This window comes from Dendrobates tinctorius, unplaced genomic scaffold, assembly GCF_039654945.1.
Source record: "Dendrobates tinctorius isolate UK_male_01 unplaced genomic scaffold, ASM3965494v1 ptg000060l, whole genome shotgun sequence".
In the NCBI taxonomy this organism is placed as follows: domain Eukaryota; kingdom Metazoa; phylum Chordata; class Amphibia; order Anura; family Dendrobatidae; genus Dendrobates; species Dendrobates tinctorius.
Genome location: NW_027361728.1, coordinates 23,943,302 through 23,965,620, shown reverse-complemented (window position 1 = coordinate 23,965,620; position 22,319 = coordinate 23,943,302). Strand labels below are relative to the sequence as shown.

At 42.8% G+C, this 22,319-nt stretch overlaps 1 protein-coding gene across 2 annotated transcripts in view; it reads left to right on the top strand.

Annotated features, from left to right (window-relative positions):
- The first annotated feature begins 3,032 nt into the window (after positions 1–3,032).
- The window catches only part of LOC141092544 (actin-like protein 6A), a 72,008-nt gene continuing 52,721 nt past the window's right edge, over positions 3,033–22,319 (top strand). The window contains exons 1-3 of one of the 2 annotated variants that reach the window (XM_073578785.1): positions 3,033–3,170; positions 6,248–6,324; positions 7,211–7,349. In XM_073578785.1, the coding sequence (XP_073434886.1) occupies positions 3,161–3,170; positions 6,248–6,324; positions 7,211–7,349 (226 nt within the window). In that variant the 5' untranslated portion in view covers positions 3,033–3,160. Of the gene's footprint in view, positions 3,171–6,247; positions 6,325–7,210; positions 7,350–21,093; positions 21,421–22,319 lie in introns of those variants that run through there. The other variant, XM_073578786.1, reaches the window with a different exon arrangement.

Here is a 22,319-nt window from a genome sequence, read left to right as displayed (position 1 = left end):
CTTGCCTTTAGTTAAGTAGCCAACTTTGTTATTAGCATTGTCTAGTAAAGCAATTTGAGGCGACCAGCATTGTCAATATCACGCTCTCTCTATGTCTTAACAAGTGAGTTTTGTATTTTCATCCTTTCCAGTATAGCATGCTTAAATATTGTCTGTTCTACAGACAGGTAATATCTGTGTGAAAGATGTGAGGTAGCCTTGCCTGTCATGGTGGAAGCTTTCTCTGATTGGAAAACATTATGACGAAATGTGAGTGTTATCTTATTGACTTTATTTTGGTGATGGAGCTCACCCTTTGTTGCCTAATCAAGGTTAATGTAGGCATGCAGCAATGTTGTTATTGCATAATGGTTGTTGCAGTTTTTTTCTGTAATGTTAATGTTACACCAAGTTAAAGAAGGCCCAAAGGGTCATTTTGGCCATTGCCAAATTTGTGTTCTGGCAAAATTATGTTTGCCTTTAAGCAAAACCCCAAAAAAAAAGGCAAAACTAAAAATTTGTCTACTATAGTTAACGTCTCTGTGTGATTTCTCACTATCCCTCACAACATACTAACAGACACCAACCAATGCAAAGAAACACTCATAGAATCATAAAAAGGCTTGAGTAATATATATTTAGACACACTTTGAAAAAAAAAAATTATAACATAGACACAGCATTCTCTTGCCAAGAAGTTGCCCCCTCAGGTGAGATAAAGTAATTCGTGAATATATCACGCACTTTGAGGCCAGAGAGCGGTCTATGTTGAGGGATGATAGGTGGTCTCACCCTGCGCACATTGTCCGGCCTACGCACAACACCATCAGAGGAGGAACAATCATGTATCCTGGTGAAGTTATGCAGAACAACACAGGCTTTCACAACTTCATTCACATTTTGCTCACTCAACTGAATGGCAGACTGGAGTACCCGCCATTTTGCACAAAGAATCCCAAAGGAACACTCCACCAGTCGCCTAGCACGTGATAGGCGCAAGTTAAAAATTCTGCGCCTGTGGTCAAGGTTGCGCCGGGGATATGGCCTCATGACATTACGTGATAACTGAAAGGCCTCATCTGCCACAAGGACATAAGGGACTGATTGTTCGGGGGAGCCTGGTAGCTGGCGTGGTGGTGGGAGATCCAACTGGTTGGTGCGTAGCCGCCGACCCATTATGGAAGTATTGAAGACTCTAGAGTCTCCCGTCCTTCCATAGGCCCCAATGTCAACAATTATAAACTTGTATTGAGGGTCTACCAGAGCCAACAATACAACAGAAAAGTATTGCTTATAATTGAAGAATTGGGAGCCTGAGTTCGGCGGCTTACGCACCCTGATATGTTTGCCATCCAGGGCCCCAATACAATTTGGAAACTGGCAGTCCTCCTCAAAGTCCCTTGAAATCCTTAACCAGTCTTCCATCCTGGGCTCGGGTAGGACCACCTGATGGAGTTTTGTCCAGATTTCTGCACATGTAGACCTCACTATGCCTGAAATGGTTGACTTTCCAATGAGAAACTCATGGTGGAGGGTGGCATAAGACAGGCCAGTGGACAGGAAGCTGTAGAACAACAGAAATAGTACAGGTTAGAATGGGTAAAGTAAAAAAAAATCAGTTACATGCCGACCAAACTTGGTAGGGAATGATAGAGAAGAACACACACATATTTGGTGGCACAATGACTAAGTGATATGCAGTACATATTAGATGTAACATTCTGCTGTGTCAGGTGAAACATATTTTGAGGAAGATGAGGGTATTAAACTTTGTCCAAGAAGGCCAAAAAACATAAATTAACACACACATTATGAACATAGAGAATGTGGTCGTGGAGTACATACCGTATTGTGAGTAGAAGTCGCTCCTCTGCAGATATGGCTTGGCGCATCCTAGTGTCCTGAAAGGTGATCCCAGGGCGCACTGTCTCCAAGAGGCGATCAAATGTGGAAATGCTCATTCGACAGTACTGGTAAAATTTTTCCGGATGCTCCCGCAGAGACGAATAGAGGCGGTGAAAATGCCCTCTTGTGAGTCGTTGCCTCAAAAGTGGATGTACCCACATGCGTCTCCTCCTCCGCGGATCCACTATCACAGGATATGGTTGGCCAAAGCGCCGTGACAAAAGCCAGGTAAAGAGAACCTGCTCGGTTGTATTGAATGTCAGACCCTCGGCCATGCTGCACAAAGAACACCAACACACCTCGTGAAAGCAAGGTGAGAAATGTACAGAATGTAGGCAGCCACCTGTTTCTGAGTGTCTAAATAGGGTGCAGGCTAATGATTTAAATTGTTTGCAGGCCTCAAAACCGTTAAATGTCCATTTTGCAAGGCTGCGAGAAAATCTCGCCATACGGATTGCATACGGATGCCACACGGATTACATACGGATGCAAACATGCGCAAAATACGCGACCACACCTTGCTTACGGATGACCTACGGAGCACTGTTTAGGGGTCATTGATCCGTATTACGCATGTAAAATACGGAGCGTATTTTGCGCAGGCTAGTGTGACTCCAGCCTAAGACGTTTTTTTTTTTCTATAACCACCCAATTTAGATTTCCCTCTTCTTTGAGTGTTCCAAGCGCACACTAATATTATTAGTTATTTTACCTTATTTCTTTGACACCCTTGTGACAGGTGTCTTAGTGTTTGCTGCTGGAATTACACTCATACACAAGCGCCACTGAATCTCCATTTGTATATCCATAGATATATCTATAGATATATCTACAGATAAATCCATACTTGGCACAAGTATGCCAAGTCTGTATATACTAGGAAGGTGAAAACAGGCCTGGGCGGTAAGGGGTTAAAAGACATGACAACGCAGAACATAGTCCGACTGCATGGAGTGAAAGGAAGTTCAGAGCTAATAATTACATAGTTGAAATATGTTTTTATTCAGCTATCAATACATTACAAAGGTTCATGGTCATTTTTCTTGGTAAACTCTCTTTAAGTTCACTGTATTCCTTGGGTCATGGGAATCTCCCTTTCTGTTATAGTTCAACAACTTCCAATATTAAGTCTGAGATAGCAGGGCGGTGGCAAAGTGTTATCACACAACCATATGGGCTGGGGCTACCTGTGATATATAATGGGTGATACACAGGTGTATGCAGGCGACTCACCTGTTCTCACACTGTACAGGAGGAAGGTTCTCTACAACTAAAGATGAGTGAAGGTAAGAAAATGTGAAGCAGCAGCTTCTCTTCATAGGTAGATATATAACTCACTGTCATAACTACTGTACTGTTTGATATATTCAGCCTTCTGATCAGCAGGCTTTTTTGAGGAATAGCTGTTATCGAAATTAACAAGGAAATCTGGTTGTTCATTAAGATCTACCACTACATTTATTACACAAACCAAAATAATAGAGTCCCAAATTAACATAAAACACACTTCTCAACATTGAAATTAAAATTTCAACACCAAGAAGGAGAAGACATTGAGTTATGGAAATCACAGGATTGATAGACATGTTAATAATATAATCTGCAAATGATGAAAAAATGGAAACATAATGTTCACATATATTCATAATTGAGTATGAACGCCACATGCAGAAATCTGCACTTGCACGCTTTGGCAGCTAGCAATGAGGTTATTAATGGTTTTCTGAGGAGCATTATGCCACGCTGACTGCAGTTTGGCGCACAAATCATCAAGATCTGTTGCTGGCAGTTCTCTTTTCAATTGCCGACCTATGACGTCCCAGATGTGCTCAATGGGAGACAGGTGGCTGCACAGTTGGGCCCCTGTCCTGCTCTTCCCTTATTCACATTGAGGTCGGTTGACACAAGGTGAGGTTTTAATTCTAGAGACAAGATAGGACCGTCCCGAATGGGTACACCTTGTTGCGGTGGGATGGCTTTTACGCCTTTTGATCAAAATAGTGTTAACTACCGTATATACTAGAGTATAAGCCGACCCCCCTAATTTTGCCACTAAAAACTGGGAAAACTTACTGACTCGTGTATGAGCCTAGGGTGGAAAATTTAAATTTAAATTTAAATTTAAAAAATAAAAATAGATACCAATAAAAGTAAAATTAATTGAGACATCAGTAGGTTAAATGTTTTTGAATATCCATATTGAATCAGAAGCCCCATATAATGCTCCATACAGTTCATGATAGCCCCATAAGATGCTCCGTACAAAATACACCCCATATAATGCTGTACAAAGGTTAATAATGGCCCCATAAGATCCTCCATAGAATAATATGCCCCATATGCTACTCCATAAAGGTTATGGCCCCATAAGATGCTCCATAGATTATGCCCCCATAAGATGCTCCATAGATTATACCCCATATTCTGCCCCCATAAGATGCTCCATAGATTATGCCCCCATATGCTGCTACATTTAAAAATAAAAAAAATGACAAACTCACCTCTCTGTCGCTGGGGCCAGGTGCCGGTGTCACTGCTGGCACCTGTCAGTGAAGTTCAGACTGCAGGGGTCGCGGTGCGCACTAACCACATCACCATGCCCTCTGCTGTCTGATCGTCACTGACAGATGACGTGCCAGACAGCAGCAAGCAGCGATGGACCCCGGACAGGTGAATATCGCTATACTTACCCGTCCTGGCACAGTCTCTGCAGCTCCCAGCTTCTCCACAATCTCCCTTCCTGCCTTCAGAGATCACGTGGTACCGCTCATTAAACTCATGAATATGCGCATATTCATGAGTTTAATGAGCGGTACCATGTGACCACTGAAGCAAGGAAGAGAGATCGCGGAGAAGCTGGGGGCTGCAGAGACCGTGCCAGGATGGGTAAGTATGACCTGACACCCCCGCCCCCCTCCAACCCCCTGGTGTATATGACTCGAACATAAGCCGAGAGGGGGACTTTCAGCCCCAAAAAATGGGCTTATATTCGAGTATATACGGTAAGCACCCTACGTTATTTACAGTACATGTACTATTACTATTTACTTATTTACTGTGCTTGCTATGGGTACATGGTCATTTTATATTCTTTTCTTGTGTTTTGCCTGTTAAATGACCACAGTGTGTGAACGTGATGTTACATATTGCACATATACCAACTTATGCTCCAGCTCATTTCTTTGGCTTCAATGGGAGTCAAGTCTAGAAATGATGCAGACCGTGGTAGCATGTTTAGACCATGCAGGCTGCTCACTATAGCACAAGCAATATGAGGCCTGGGATTATGTAACGCTGAGTACCTGGAATTAAGACTGCAGAATTTCAGCTACCGTACATTATGCCTGACCACACCATAAACCCAGGAATAGGATTGGAGTGACGTTCCCTTACGAATGCCTGTTCATGGCGTTGCCACATAAGCAAAACAAGATGTTTTGAAAATTTGCTTTTTATTTTTTTCATTTTTGCATACACTAACATATCTATCGATCCAGTGACCTCCATAAATTCACAACTTTTCTTGGTTTTACAATTCCAACATTGAGGAGTGTATTTTTCAGCTTTATGCCTTAAACTATAAACCAGTTTCAATTACGGTATTTGCCCAACATTCATGATGATGACTTCTACTCAATGGTTCATTATAAAGTAATTGTAGTATTGTGCTTGGAAAACATGACCCATGCACATCAGTTGACATCCCATTCCAATGACCTGACTTCTACAGCAAGTGACAGGCTTCAGTGCTCATGTGACTGAAGAATATAATACCATCGCTTCCTATCCATGCAGAGACCATCAGAGTGGCCTACACTAAAGTCATGACGCTATTGAGCATAGCTTCTTATGTGATTTTATAACATTTCATGTATTTTGACCATTCTTTTTGGTACAACGAACCACACATTTAAGGTAGCCATACACATAATATAGTTAGTTAGTCAGCAAACATGGCACTGCCTATGGCACTATATACTGACAATAATACCTAAACCTCAACAGAAACCTGATCGAACAGATATGTTTGATTCAAGTTCTTGGGGGAAGTTCTTCCAGAAAAATGTGTAACAGATTTTCCTTCTCTATCTTTAGCTGGAAACCTGCTTACGGTACTTAACCAATCCAAGGATGTATGTAAGGGCTCATACACTCCACGGGTTGTGTGTGCTACTGCTCCTCAGCCCCATAAACGGTAGTGGAGATGATCTGCCTTATTTACATTTTTGATTGAGTGGCATTATTGGGGAAACTATGGTTATTAGAACTTAAATCAAGGATCAATCAAAGCTATTCATCATAAATGTAATACATAATACGATCCAAGTGCGGTTTCTATGTAATTATTCTATTTTTATTCTAGACGAGGTGGGATCCTTGGTCTTTGATATTGGTTCATTTTCAGTACGTGTCGGCTATGCGAGAGATGACCATCCTGAGGTGAGACATTTGTATGAACGACTTCATTACTACAAGTGGACTATTGCCAGTAACATAGTTATATAGTAAGACAATGATTTACATGTTATTATGAGGAAATGTAATCTACAATAATACATATACAAAGTGCTGAAAAAAAATAACAGGTAAGAATTACGCTGTTCTGTCAAAACAGTGAGAAATAATGAAATTAAACATAGAAGATCTGCGAAATAGTAGTTGTTTTTGTAGATATAGGTTTAGTTTAGAAGTTAGATTGGTTTTACCACTTGAGCAATAACAAAGACCAGTGTGCTTTAATTGACATTGTTTTATTCTGTGATACAATTGGTATGCATAGTGTGTTCTGTGTCTCATGTCATATGGTACATGTATATTTTGTACAATATTTTATATACCATGTACAAGTATGTATAATGTATACCCTGTTTATGGCCTAATAAACAAATTTAAAAAAAGAAATTAAACATAGAAGATGAAAATATGACATCCAGTGGAACAATGGTATAGTCATTAGAAAATATCAGATATGCTGGGCCATAAATGATCATAGAGTCATAGAATGTTAGAGTTGAAAGGGACCTCCAGGTTCATTGTGTCCAACCCCCCCCCGCTCAATGCAGGATTCACTAAACCATCTCAGATAGATGTCTGTCCAGTCTCTGTTTGAAGACTCGCCACCTTTCGTTGCAGCCTGCTGCACTCATTGATCACACTCGCTGTTAAAACATTTTTTTCTAATATTTATCCTCTATCTTCTTCTTTTCAGTTTCATTCCATTGCTTCTCGTGTTTCCATGTGCAAATGAGAATAATGATGATCCCTCTACACTGTGACATTCCTGATGTAAAGAATGTCTTTAATTATTGCCTTACAACTATTGCAGGTAGATTTTCCTACATCAATTGGTGCAGTAAATGATGCACAAGACGGGAGCACACCATCAACGTATTACATAGAGCCTAACATTCATGACGTACCCCTGAAGAACATGGAAGCCATTACACCAATAAAGGATGCAATGAGTAAGTTGTCTCTCTCTTAAAGGTGTACGTTTTCTATTAGAAACATGTATAATCCATATATATTTTATGTAATATGTTAGGTATACTGAGAAATAAAAAGATGTTTCTGAAGATGTCTAGAACAGGTGCCCCATGTTCCTGGTTTACTAAAAAGATAGCTGCTAAAATGAAGTTATGCTTCATTAAAACAGAATTCATGAAAACCTCAACAGACATGGATCTAGCAGCAGGTGTATGTAAATTATGATTCTTTTCCCTGTAAGATCACTTCTCATTTTCCACATTTTTGAGGGTAATAAAAACCCTGCCTGTACTGCCTCATTCAGCCGTCTGTATATCATGGCCCAAGTGCAGACCATGACTATTATACATACTGACAACAGATCTTCTGACCCAAATTAAACAGACTCACATGAAGGCTATTGGGTTTGAACAATCCTGAAGGTGCAGTTCTCAGCTGTATGTGTAGATGACTTACCATAAGCTTAGGGCTATATGACAGCATGTATTGTGTTCACTGATATAGCATGCACTGCATACACTTAGCAATCATTAGCTTAACAGGAAGGAGGGACAATCAAAATTTGCCACAGTGCTCCTTTAAACAATACTGCAAATCCCTTCTACGGGGTTATAAAAAAGATATTTATCAACTTAATGAGTGACTTATTTTGTATTAAAATGTGAATCTCCAAGAACCTCTGTTGTGACGATACAGAATTTAATCTGAATTATTCAGACATAAATTCAGGAGGCCTAGAGACATAAGCTATTATTTTTATGTTGACTTTTGAATTTATGTATTTTTCTTTGGTTGGTCAAGAAGGCTATTGTTCGTATGAACCTTTAACGTTGACTTTTAGTTGTTTGCTGTAACATATTGTGTTGCTATCTTTGATGACTGGTATGCAGAGTAATTGAACAATAGATGTTTGTTAATTTGTTGATTACACATTGTCCAAGCCAGCTAGTTTGTTGCCCTGCAAAACAGAGAAGAACAAACTATGCAGATTGATTAAATACTCAAACAATTAAAGATAAACTCATCTCACCTCCTCCCTGGCCTGTGGATGATAACCTCAAGCACAAATGTGGGTATAAAAAGGGATTTCTATCATTCCGAAAAGAAGAATCAAGCGAGTTGACAGAACAACAGCCAGGACACTATGACTCCATAAAGGAACATTCTAACAGGACAACTTGGCTTCATCAAGAGGGACACAAATTTGACATTCTAGAGGATGTCAGCTTAGAGGACTACAGCTCCAGCTGAAAGAACACAGATCTGCTCCATTGACCATCACTGAACCCATGGATACATTTAGGGAAGCCAGGATTTGGACCCACCGGTCACTTGAGCCCCATGGATACATTTGGTGAGGCCAGAATAGGTACCGACTGGTCACCTGGCTCCATGGAGACAATCTGAGAAGCCAGGTTGTGACCCTTCGGTCACCTGGCCATGTACATCAATGAACTTTCAGCTTCCTAACCTTGTTGTTACCTCCTCTCTGTGGATGCCCACCAAAATTGGGGTGCCACTGATGGGGGTAGTTGGTCCTGGAAGCTCCGCAGTTGCAGATGCTCTAATCCTGGCAAGTCTCAGAGGGTGAGACTCTGTAATTTTGCACCATCTTGGGTATTTTGCTGGGACTGTTCTATGTGTTATTTTCGGTTGGTGGTTCAATAAAGTATTGCTACGCTGTTTTACCCTAACCCTGTGTCGGCCTGAATGGTACTATGCCCACAGGAAAGGAGAGCGAGCATTCAGTGGGGATGAGCTCTGTTAAGGCTGTCTCGGGCCAACAGACTAGAGCACTCACTGACCCCCTGTGTCTCCACAGCTGTATTAAAAGTACTTATAAACATTACTAGTGGTGTAACTAGAAACTTATTAGCACCAGTGCAGAATCGCCAACAGGGCCCCCATCAATCATGGGTGTTTAATATAATTGATCTTCCCTTATGAGCCAAAGGGAGTCCAAAGCTCCACCAGATAACAAAAGACTGACAGTCACTTGCAAACAGAAACCAGGTGTGTACAGGTGTGAAATAAGAGTATCTATCGCCATATATAGCCAACAAAGTTGCACTCTTTAGCACTATAGCATGCAACCATGAAATACTGTATATGAAATATGAATTGGATTACTGCTCTAGAAAATAGGGAAAATTGAGAATACTTCGTGCACAAATTGTCCAATTCATATGTACCTAGCAGCCGTGATAAGGCGATTCTCGTTGCTGGGAACCTATCTCATGTGAATCCTCTCCTTGGCTGAAGCCTGCATTTATGTGGGTAGATAGGATCCTGCTATGATTAAAACCGCTAGAAGCTGATGGGTGGAGTGCTTAGTCAGGGAGCCAATATACAAATAACAAAAGACTGACTGTCACTTTCAAACAGGAAACTTGTGTGTACATGTGCGAACTAAGAGTAGCCACCTCCATATATAACCAACAAAGTTGCACTCTGTAACGCTATAGCATGTAAGCATGAAATAAATGAAATATGAATTGAATTACTGTTCTAGAAAATAGAAAAAAGTGAGAATGCTTAGCACATAAATTGGCCAATTTAATTGTACCCAGCAGCCTCGATAATGAGATCTCCACCAGGGCCCAAGAGCAACCAATACACCAACTATAGTTATAGAAGATGATCTTTGGCAAACCTAACAATTCCTGCAGAACCTAACCCCCAATTCATCACACTTTTTTTTTATCTGAATTGGGCTGACTTGTCCTGTAAGCAGAGTCAAGGAGGTAGCTAAGCGATGTGGTCAGTTTTCAGTTCTGTGACGGAGTCAGCTTACGCTGAGTCGTTTTCTTTAGAGTGGACCCTCTGGGTTGTAGCACCCACCCACCTTGGGCGAGCTAACCTTGTGAGAAACCACCCCCTATACAGGGAGTGTCAGGGGCAAGACCAAGGGGGTGAGCCACCACGACTGCTGGAACCAGACGGCCGGCTCAAGGAAGACACGAGTGTCTGACGACAAAGGACATGCAGGAAACAAGACAAGACGTGAATTCAAGGTATCTTTATTAAGGCAAACTCAGGGTAACATCAGGTGCAAGAAGTGATAACAGGAAAACACAGCAAGGTGCGTGCGTGGCACGCCAAGGTCCATGGCATGATACGTGCTAGATGGCACGCCTAGGTACAAGCAAGGCTCGATGGCATCGGACTCTGGACAGCAGGCAATGATCGACAGGATCAGGGCATCAGGCTGCGGACATCAGGCCACAGTCAGGCATACGATCTCTGGCAGCGATCGGTAGGTTCCGGGCATGCGGCAGGCAAACCAGGGTTCAGGCAAGCAGGCACGACAGATCTCCAGACATGGTGCGTGTTAGGGAACACGCCAAGGTCGAAGGCATGATATGGCGGGCATGATAGTTCGGTGCGTGTGCACACTGCTCTAGGAGTCATGCGGCATACCAGATATGGCGGGCATGATAGTTCGGTGCGCGTGCACACTGCTCCAGGGTTCAAGCTGCATAACAGACATGGCGGGCATGACAAGTTCATTTGCCTTTTTATTCATATCACCTAACAATCTTTTCCTTATTGATGATATATTTATTGGTACATATATCATTTTGGCTTCACTGTAAAACTCAAGTCATTTTCCCTTCTGCTGGTGACTTTGTGAAATGATAACAAATATAGACCAATGATAAGGCAGAATGGGCTTCATAGGAGAACATTATTTTGACTCTATACTGCAATATTGTAGTATTGGAGTTTACAGCTTATAGTATAAGCAATCGAACGATCTCTGGTTCAAGTCTCAAAACTGACTAAAAATATACTTACATAATAATATAATCTGTGTGTGAGATATATATATATATATGGCAACGAATGTCCCATGAGTATAGGGTGATAGGGAGACAAGGAACAACCCAGCTCCAACACCCTAAGCGTAAGCTCAAAGCATAATATTGTTAAAAGGAGAAGCACAAGAGCACGCAATAAGTCCCATATAGAAGAGTACAAATTTTTTTATTTATTAATATTAAATTAGTAACAATAATACAAACATGGATAGCCACAGATGTGCTCATAAACAGTATGGACAATATGTCCCATGACCCACCCTCACACCCTCCAGATGAAAAACCGGGTGGATATGTACCATAAACCCAAAATCAAGTCTTAGATCGAAGTACCAGCCCTGCAAGTCAAGAGTAAACAATCTAAGTGGCAATGGCCAAAAGACATCCAAGCCAATGCCCACATGTAATAAGAGTCAGAAAGATAAAGCCGGTGCTGGTTAAGATCACTGTGTGACCCCTTCCTCTTCCTCTCCCCGGTGAGTTATTCTTCGGTCTTCACATATGGTCTTTTGATCTTAACCAGCACCGGCTTTATCTTTTTGACTCTTATTACATGTGGGCATTGGCTTGGATGTCTTTTGGCCATTGCCACTTAGATTGTTTACTCTTGACTTGCAGGGCTGGTACTTCGATCTAAGACTTGATTTTGGGTTTATGGTACATATCCACCGGGTTTTTCATCTGGAGGGTGTGAGGGTGGGTCATGGGACATATTGTCCATACTGTTTATGAGCACATCTGTGGCTATCCATGTTTGTATTATTGTTACTAATTTAATATTAATAAATAGACTTCCGGTTCCGGCGCTGTGATGTGAGGACGCAGGAGACAGAGCTCCGCGCACCCCTCAGCTACAAAGACCGACACAGACCACCCCACGGCCGCGGGAGGCAGCGGGAAGTGAGGGATAAGGAGTAGGAGACGCCGGTATATGGAGCGGTACCTTCTCAGGAGCGGCGGCAAGCATTTAAAGCCAGGAGCTGTTGGGGAAGATCACACAGCACGAGACCACAAAATGGCGGCGGGCGCGGCTGACGCGGGATACAGAGGTCGGTAAGGAGGTGAGCAGAGCCTGGTGGAGGAGGAGGGGAAGAGGCAGCATGAGCAGCCGGCAGCCCAACAGAGCAGTCAGTTAACGGACGTGCTCATAGACTATGATCGCCTGGCAGGGGCGGTGGCAGCACACCTGGCGGACAAGATAAAGGAATCCCTGGAGGCCATGGTGGGGGTAGCGCTGTCCCCTATTAAAGAACAGGTCACACAGCAGGGAGCCAGAGTGGCAGAGCTGGAACAAAGATTATCTAACACCGAGGATGAGGTGATAACGTTAAAGGGCAAAATGAAGGAGATGGAGGAGGGTTCCCAGGCTATGAAAGACAAACTGGAAGATCTGGAAAACCGTTCCAGGAGAAGCAACTTAAGGCTAGTGGGGTTACCGGAAACAATAAGCATGCGGCAGCTGGATAGCATTTGTGAAGCAGAGCTTCCCAAGGTACTGGGCCTGACACACAAATGCAGAGTGGAAAGAGCGCAGAGTGGGCCCTGTAAGAGAGTACACGGGCGCATGGGGAGCGAACGGGAAGGAGGGTAATGCAGGGGTGACTGGATCAGCCAGACCGCGCCAAGTCATAATAAAATATTTGGAATAAAGACAAAGAAGAGTTGTTGCGAGCATTTAGAGGACGGAGGACCCCACTGTCTCTACAAGGACATAAAGTATTGATCTTTGGGGACTATTCGGCAGAGGTCACCCGGAAAAGGAAGTCCTTCAGTAAGATATGCACTACACTGTACCGCAAGGGTATAAAGTTTCAGCTACTCTATCCTGCCCTTCTGAGAGTGACAAAACAAGATGGATCTCTTTTTGTGACAAAGGACTTGAGAGAGGCGGAGAGATGGATGGAGGAGATGGAGGACAGAAACCTGACAAGTGAATCTACGGAAAGGAGGGGTGGTCGATACGGGGAGAGGGAGGGGGAGGTTCGGGAGGAGGGCTGGAACGAATGGAGGGAGAGGGGAGAGGAAGGGAAGGAGCCTCACATGGAGAATCCCAAGGCACGAAGATCGCCGCCACACAAGTCTGGAAACCAGGGCAGGGGAGTGCCTTGAGAGAGACTCTGGAGGGAGGATTTGAAGAACAGAAGAAAAAGGAAAGGGTGTTTTTTTTGACTGAACTGTGGGACTTATGGGAGGGGAGATTGGTGGATAGTAGAGGTCGAAGGTGGTTTTTTTCTTTTCATTTCTGGCCTCTTCTTTTTGGTTCCCCTCGTCTTTTCAGATTCTATTGATCTTGGGGTCTTACCTACTCTGAGGGGTAGGGGAGTACTAATATCTGGGGGGGAACGGGCTTCTTTCTCATTTGTATTTTTTGATAAACTTCTCTGTTGGGGGTTGGGATGTCCACACCGTTGGGAAGAAGAGGGATTCTGGGTTCAGGAAAAACAAATACTATGTATGGAAGAGGAGGGAGGGGGTGCTATATGTTGGCTTGACTATTGACCAAGAAGGCCTTGTCTGAGTGAGTTGGGTAACAAAATAACGAGGGGTAGGCTATGTATAATTCTTAATTAGGTGGCTGAGGGGGAATTGCGGAGCCAGGAGCATCACAGAAAAAATGGGAGTGAAGAGACGTTTGATTGTAAAGGGGGGGTTAGTTGAGGGGTTGTTAAATGATAATAGAAATAGGAAGGGTAGATGGGTACAGGGAAAGCAATGGCATAAGCGCACCGAACGCTTGGAGGAAACACAACATCACACATATGAAAGACCACATGGCGACTTGAAATATTTGAGGAATTGGGATAATGGTTAAAATAGTGACATGGAATGTGAAGGGATTGAAATCACCACATAAACGTATGATGATATTGAGGCAACTCAAAAGATTGAAAGTGGATATAGCATTACTACAGGAAACACACTTACCCCAGGGGGATTTCTTTCGTATGCAGAAATTATGGGTGGGAAAAGTAGTTGGGTCAGGCTCCTTGGGACGCAAGGCAGGGGTGATGATTCTAATCAACAAAAATTTTAATCACACGATAGTGTCCCAGACCAATGACGAAGAAGGGAGGTATATCCACATCAAGCTTTCCAGTCCACAGGGAGAATTTGGTATACATAACATATATGCCCCCAACAACGAACAAACTTCTTTTTTTAACTTCATCACTCAGGAACTGGAAAAGGATACAGAACTCAAAAGGGTAGTGGGAGGGGACTTTAATGCAGTGGTTTCAAGGGGGGAATACAAGAGATATAGTAGGGATGATGGTAGGCCAAATAGGGAGGTAAAAGGTTTAATGGCCAAGCTTTTGGAGGACACAAATCTGAAAGATAGCTGGAGGTTGTATCATCCAAATGACCGGGAGTACACTCACTATTCGCATCCCCATGAAGCGTGGTCCAGGATTGACTACATCTTGGTTGACCAATTTCTGATGCATAGGGTTAAGGATGTGGTTATTGAAGATATGGTGATATCGGATCACAGCCCGGTGCTTCTAGACATCACTGATATAATACAGAGGGGGACGGATTATCTGTGGAGGTTTCCGTCGTTTTTGCTTAGAGACAAGGAATTTGCCAAAACTCTGACCGAATGGTGGGATGATTATAGCAGAACTAACAGTGAACATGAGGCGGATGTAATGTTGTTCTGGGAAACAGCAAAAACAGTATTGAGAGGGAGATTGATGGGACATGTAGCTATACTTAGAAAACATACTCACAAACAATACCAAGACGCAAGTGAGGCCCTCAGAGAGAAATACACGTGGTACTTAGCAAACAAGACACAAAGTGCGAAAGAGGAGTGGAAGGCAGCGAGACAGGAATTTCACTCTTGGGCGGGGAAAAGAGAGGATCTGATACGATCACAACAGGAAGTTGACCTACACAAATTTGGCAATAAAGCGGGGAAACTATTGGCCAATCTGGCGAAAGGACGACGACCAATGACCTTGATAACTAATATGACTAGACCGGACGGGAGCAAATCCTCAAGCCCACAGGAGATTACAGAGATTTTGGGGAATTATTATGCGAAACTATATAGCAAGGGGAAAGAGACGGGTGACAGGGGCAGTGATCTGTTGGAAAAAATAAAACTCTCGCAAATAAATACGGAAGAGCTGTCTAGATTGAACGTGGAAATAACAATAGAAGAAGTACAGTCGGTAATAGGGGAATTGAACGTACACAAGGCACCGGGACCTGACGGGTTCAATGGGGAATTTTATAAAGAAATGAGAGAGCAGATAGCACCGGTTCTGACTAGAATGTACAATAAAATACTGGGAGGGTGTGGAATTTCGGGACATCTCAACACTGCGTACGTAAAATTGATACCCAAGGGTGATAAGAATCTAGACAATCCAGCAAATTATAGGCCAATTTCATTAATAAACCAGGATCTCAAAATTTTGGCCAAATTGATGGCCAATAGGTTGGCGGAGATAATACCAAATTTAATTTCACCGGCACAATCGGGGTTTGTTAAAGGGAGGGCAGCGGTGACAAATGTACGGAGGGCCATGTTGGTAATGGATGCCATTAGACATAGGGATCTTCGAAAGGAGGAGTGTCCAGCCATGGTCACGCTTGATGCTGAAAAAGCGTTCGACAGCGTGGGGTGGACATGGCTGGAGACGGTGCTAGATAAGATGGGGATAAGGGGAGCTTTTCGTACATTCATAGGAGTATTGTATGCGAATCCTCAGGCGAGGGTGGCGACGCCCAGGTTCCTGTCGCGGTCTTTCCCTTTGAGCAAGGGGACTAGACAGGGATGTCCGTTGTCACCCCTCCTGTTTAATCTTGCCATTGAGCCATTGTCTCGACTGTTAAATGAAGGAGATTGTTTCGAAGGTATTAGTGTCGGGAAGGAACGACTGCACTCAGCCCTATTTGCGGACGATATCATATTATTCATGAACAACCCTCAGAGTGACCTACCAAAAGTGATAAAACAGATAGAGGAGTTTGGGAGCTTGTCGGGTTTTAAACTGAACAGAGCAAAGTGTGAAATACTATTTCTCTGTGGGCAAAAGATGCCACTAATGGTAGCAGATGGAACAAGGGTGGACATCTGTGGGATACCAATAGCAAAGTCACACCTTAAATATCTAGGAATACAGATGGGACGTACGTCAGCGTCGATATATGAATTGAACTACAAACCTTTGATACAGAAAATAGAACGGGAACTAAAGATGTGGGAAGGGCTACCGTTATCTTTGCTAGGTAGAAATCATCTCTTGAAAATGATGTGCTTTCCAAAGTTACTCTACCCAATGCAGACCATCCCCATGTTGTTGAAGCACACAGACATAAATAGATTGAATAAAGCATTCTCGACATTCCTATGGAGGGGGAAAAGACCGAGAATCAAAACGGAAAAATTGATGCAATCTTTGGAACAAGAAGGCATTAAACTGCCAAATATTAGAGGGTATAATTTGGCATGCCTGATGAGACACGCCATAGACTGGTTGAGGAAGACAAATGGGCATTCTGACATACGTTTAGAGAGTGAGTTCTGTAAACCCTGGGATTTAGGGGCACTATTGCACACGTCATTGGCCAACATACCAAGGAATATTAAACACTCACTGGTATGTAGAGATACGGTGATGGCCTGGAAAGCAGTGAGGAAAAAATTCAAGTTGTCCTGGAGAATATCCAAACATCTTGATATATGGAGGTTCCCAGATTTCCCAGCGGGAAGGGATAACAAACTATTTTCAGAATGGAGGAACAAGGGGATAAAAAGGGTGACGGATCTAATACATGAGGCGGAGAATAGATGGCTGACATACCAGGAAATCGTGACGAAATATGGGCTATCCACATTTCAAATCCTCCAATACAAACAGATAGAAAAGGGGCTAATGTCACAACTGAGGGATGTTAGAATGGAACAGGTGACGAATGACATGGACAGAATTATTATGAAAGACCGACATGAGAATTCTATCTCTGCATTATATAAAGCTTTGAGGGAGGTTTTGATTCCAATATGCCCAGAACAAGTCTGGAGAGCATGGGCAAGACAATTAGGTGACACTGAAGCAGGGGATAAGATATTACAGGGGTGGATGAAGATGAGGAAGGAGGTGATTAATGAAGGTTGGAGGGATACACAATATAGGTTGATGCATAGAGCAATCTATGGTTTTAACATCCCAAATACACAACAGATAAACAGAGTGACCCATTGCCCCAAATGTAAATTGCCAAAAACAGACCTATTCCATGGGATCTGGCAATGCCCAGAGAGCCAGAAATTCTGGAAGAGACTGCAAACATTTATGCAAAGAGTGGGGAGTGTGGAAGTTGAAATGGATCCATTGCTGTGGATCTTTCATTATAGGAACAAAGGACAGGTAGTAATAGGAGGGGAGGATCAGAGGCCCAAATTACCAAAATTGTTTCATGGGGTGGCTATGATAGGCAAGAGGGCTCTACTGTCCAAATGGCTTGAGGGAAGTGTGCCGTCGGAGGAGGAGGTGATGGGACAGATTAAATCTTTACTCAGAATCAAACAGTTGGAGGCGGAAAGGAACAAGGAGGGCTTGACGGGTAAATTTTTAAAAAAATGGAGGCATTTCATAGTAATACAGTGTGATGAAGAAGAAATAAGGAGAATAGTAAGGCCCTTTAAATATACAGAATGGTACCTATTGGAGGACATCCAAAACAATTTGGGGAAACTGAAGGTGGCTAATGAAGGTGAGGTGTAAGGTCCTGGTTGGGACAGGAGTTAAAAAGGAAAAAATGTGTGGTGATATTGTACAGGGGTGATGCTTGCAATCTGTGTTTTACAAGTGGTCTAGACATAAAGTGTGTGCGAAGTTGCTAGGGGAGAGTACTGAAAATGTAAGAGGAAGAGGGTTTGTTCAAGGGAGGGTTGGAAGGGAGGATGATAGGCTAAGTTATTGTCTGTTTATTGGAAATATGACTTGTTATGTGAAATGAAGCAATGTCTATGAAAATTTGAAATAAAATTTGTGTTTAAAAAAAATAAATAAATTAATAAATAAAAAAATTTGTACTCTTCTATATGGGACTTATTGCGTGCTCTTGTGCTTCTCCTTTTAACAATATATATATGTATATATACATATTATATTGACATAATTAGCATCACCTCATCATTAACCGCTTAACGACCACCGATACGCCTTTCAACGGCGGTAGTTAAGGGTACTTAAACCACAGCGCCATGAATTCACGGTGCTGTGGAAAAGTGTATTGCGCCCCCCAGAGTCAGATTTTCTCCAGGGCCTCACCTGCTGGGGGTAGCCGAGACATCGGGAAACATTATTCGGGTCGGTTTTTACCGACCCCGCTTTTGCGATCGCCGTTATTAACCGTATAACGGCGACCGCAAAAAAAAAGCCGCGATTTTGCATTAGCTTTCTCCTCTGATGTGATTGCAGAGAGAAATAGGGTCCCTGATCCCCCCTGGTACCTCCTGGTGGTCCTCGGGCCCTCCTGCATCTTCTTCCGCCCGGCAGATTCCATTCATTCATTGAACGTATATTTTGATGACTGTGATAAACTCTTATCTCAGTGATCAAAATAATAAAATAGTAAATAACCTCCTCTTTTATCACCCCCTTAGTTAGGGAAATATAATGAAATAAAGAAAATATATTTATTTTCATTTTTTCTTTAGGGTTAGGGTTAGAATTAGGGTTGGAATTAGGGTTAGAATTAGGGTTGGGATTAGGCTTAGGGGTGTGTTGGGGTTAGGGTTGGAGCTAGAATTGAGGGGTTTCCATTATTTAGGCACATCAGGGGGTCTCTAAACGCGACATGGCGCCACCATTGATTCCAGCCAATGTTAAGTTCAAAAAGTCAAATGATGTTCCCTCCCTTCCGAGCCCAGATGTGTGCCAAAGCAATGATTTACCCCAACATATGGGGCATCAGCGTACTCAGGACAAATTGCATACCAACTTTGGGGGTCTCCAAACGCAACACGGCTTCCGATCTCAATTCCAGCCAATTCTGCATTGAAAAAGTCAACCGGTGCTCCTTCCGTTCCAAGCCCTGCCGTGCGCCCAAACAGTGGTTTACCCCCCCATATGGGGTATCGGCGTATTCAGGAGAAATTGCACAACAAATTTTGTTGTTCATTTTCTCTTTTTACACTTGTGAAAATAAAAAAAATTGGTTCTGAAGTAAAATGCTTGTAAAAAATAGGTAAATGTTAATTTTTACCTTCTACATTGCTTCAGTTCCTGTGACGCATGTAAAGGGTTAATAAACTTCTTGAATGTGGTTTTGAGCACCTTGAGGGGTGCAGGTTTTAGAATGGTGTCACTTTTGGGTATTTTATGTCATATTTACTTCTCAAAGTGACTTCAAATGTGATGTGGTCCCTAAAAAAAAAATGGTTTTGTAAATTTTGTTGCAAAAATGAGAAATCGCTGGTCAATTTTTAACCCTTATAATGTCTTAACACAAAAAAAAAAAATTTAGTTCCAAAATTGTGCTGATGTAAAGTAAACATGTGGGAAATGTTACTTATTAAGTATTTTTGTGACATATCTCTCTGATTTAAGCGCATAAAAATTAAAAGTTTGAAAATTGCAAAATTTTAAACATTTTCACCATATTTCCGTGTTTTTTTCACAAATAAACACAAGTCATATTGAAGAAATTTTACCGCTAACATGAAGTAAAATATGTCACGAAGAAAAACATTCTGAGAATCAGCAGGATCCGTTAAAGCGTTCCAGAGTTATAACCTCATAAAGTGACAGTGGTCAGAATTGTAAAAATTGGCCTGGTCATTAAGCTGCAAATTGGCTTTGTCACTAAGGGGTTAAAATTCCAGTCTATTTAAAGGAAACTTGTCAGCAGGATTGTGCACAGTAACCTACACACAGTATCAAGTCGGTGTCGTTATACTGATTAAAATGATACCTTGGTTAAGGAAATCCATCTTGTGGTTGTTCTTTACTCTTTATTTTCAGTTTTGTGTTAATGATATTCTCGTGCCCTAAGGTGGGGTCCATGTATGAGGTGCTCTGAATAGTTATTCATAATGCATACTGCTGACAGGTCACTGATCCCTCACTAGCCTGCCCCCTAGTTTGGATAATGAATATCTGTATATACTTACAAAAAAAAAAAAATCCCTTCTCCAGGCAGGTGCCAGCCATGGCAACTGCTCTGCAGCAAAATCGCATGTTTTGTGTGCTAACAATACATTTTATTCAGGTTATTCAACTAGATGAAAAAAAATCAATTTGAAAATGGCGCCTGCGCAGTAGCTGCTATCGGTGTCTAGCTGTGATCCAATAGCTGCTACTGCACATGCGCCATCTTACTGGAGAACAAAACAAATTCCTCCTCCAAGATGGTGCCGCCCGCACCTGCGCAATAGCAGCTCGGAGATAGGGCTAGGTGTGCGGAATGTGGGAACAGGTGTGGGCTTGGTGTGTGAAACTGCATCAAAGTTGTCATTTGCCGAAATAGCTACTCTGGAGGGACTCGCATTGGGCACAGACTCACTTAGCACAAGCCAGTAATGCTAGGCAAGTACTTAAGGGTCAGGAAATTCTTCACCCACTCCAGAAGGGAAGGGGGCTTTACAGAACTTTTTCCAGACTGCTGTTGCAGGGTAGCTGTTGTCTGGTGAGGTGGACGATGTGCAGTCAGGTACAAGAGTAAATCCAAAGCTAGCAAAAACCCAAATGAAAACCAAAGGGAAACCTTGGGTTAATAGCTAATAAAGAAGAACCAATAACAATCATTAGCAGCTATTGAGAAGCAACCAGAGCTCAACCTGGAAGCACTCACCATACACCTATGCAAGGGAACTGAATAAACAGCGCTGAACTGGATTAGAAGCAGGCCTATATAACCAGCCAAAATCCAAGGGTAATAATCAGGTGATGCATTCCTCCCAGTCAGTCACTCCCTGCTCACCTGTACAGCAGGGTGCACAAATTCCCACCATTGGCTAACACCAGGCAAGGCAGCACCCTGTATTGCCTGGCAACAGGGGAGACACAGAGTCCCATGTCTCCTGGGCCGCTAAACCAGTGGGAAGCACAACGTTCTGTGTTCCCAAATTGCTCACCACTTCCATACATGAGGCACCACTGCACCATCGTGTATGGTCGTACCACCCAAGTGTGGGATAGCTCTACCCCCAGCGTGGACCGACCGGTGGAGCAGTCTGGAAGCTGGAAGACGACTGCGTCCATTTCAGGTATTCTTAACAAAAGTCAGGGACATGACCTTTGATGTACATGTAGAAAGGGTGTGAAGGGGTTAAATAAAAAAATACATAAAAAGTACAAGTTTGGCATTGCCATAATTGTACTTATTTTTAAGTATTATGTTCCCAGGTCATTATCACATAATGAACGTTCTGAAATTAAAAAAACAAAGGTAAAAAAGTTTTTTTCCCTTGCCATTTCACCAAACATGTATTTTTTTATTGTTTGCCAGTACATTCTATGGTAAAATGAATGATGTTATTGAAAACTACAACTTGCCATAAAACAAGTCTACATATGTCTATGCAGATGTAAAAAAAACCCAGAAAACTAAAATTGGCAGGAAGGGTTTACTTTCTGCTTTAGGCTGCAGTAGTTAAGTAGCTATAAAATGACAGACCTAGTATTACTATCCTCCCCGCCGGGTCCAGCACTGAATCTCCACCTCTTCCCCGGTCTATACTGTTCTTCTGCAGTAATAATGAAATGCCAACAGTCAGTGGGGGTAACTACAAAGTTATGGGCCCCGGTGCGGTTCCAATGGAGCCCCCCATGCCAAAATACACGCACATCTCCGCTCCGTACACCTCGTACACACGCGGCTCCGCTCCCTACACCTCGTACACACGCGGCTCCGCTCCCTACACCTCGTACACACGCGGCTCCGCTCCCTACACCTCGTACACACGCGACTCCGCTCCGTACACCTCATACACATACAGCTCCGCTCTGCACAGTGACACACCATACACACACGGCTCCGCTCTGCACACCCCATACACACATGGCTCCGCTCCGTGCACACACACAGCTAAGCTCTGCACACCCCATGCACACACATCTTCGCTCCGTACACCTCGTACACACACAGCTCTGCTAAATCCACCCT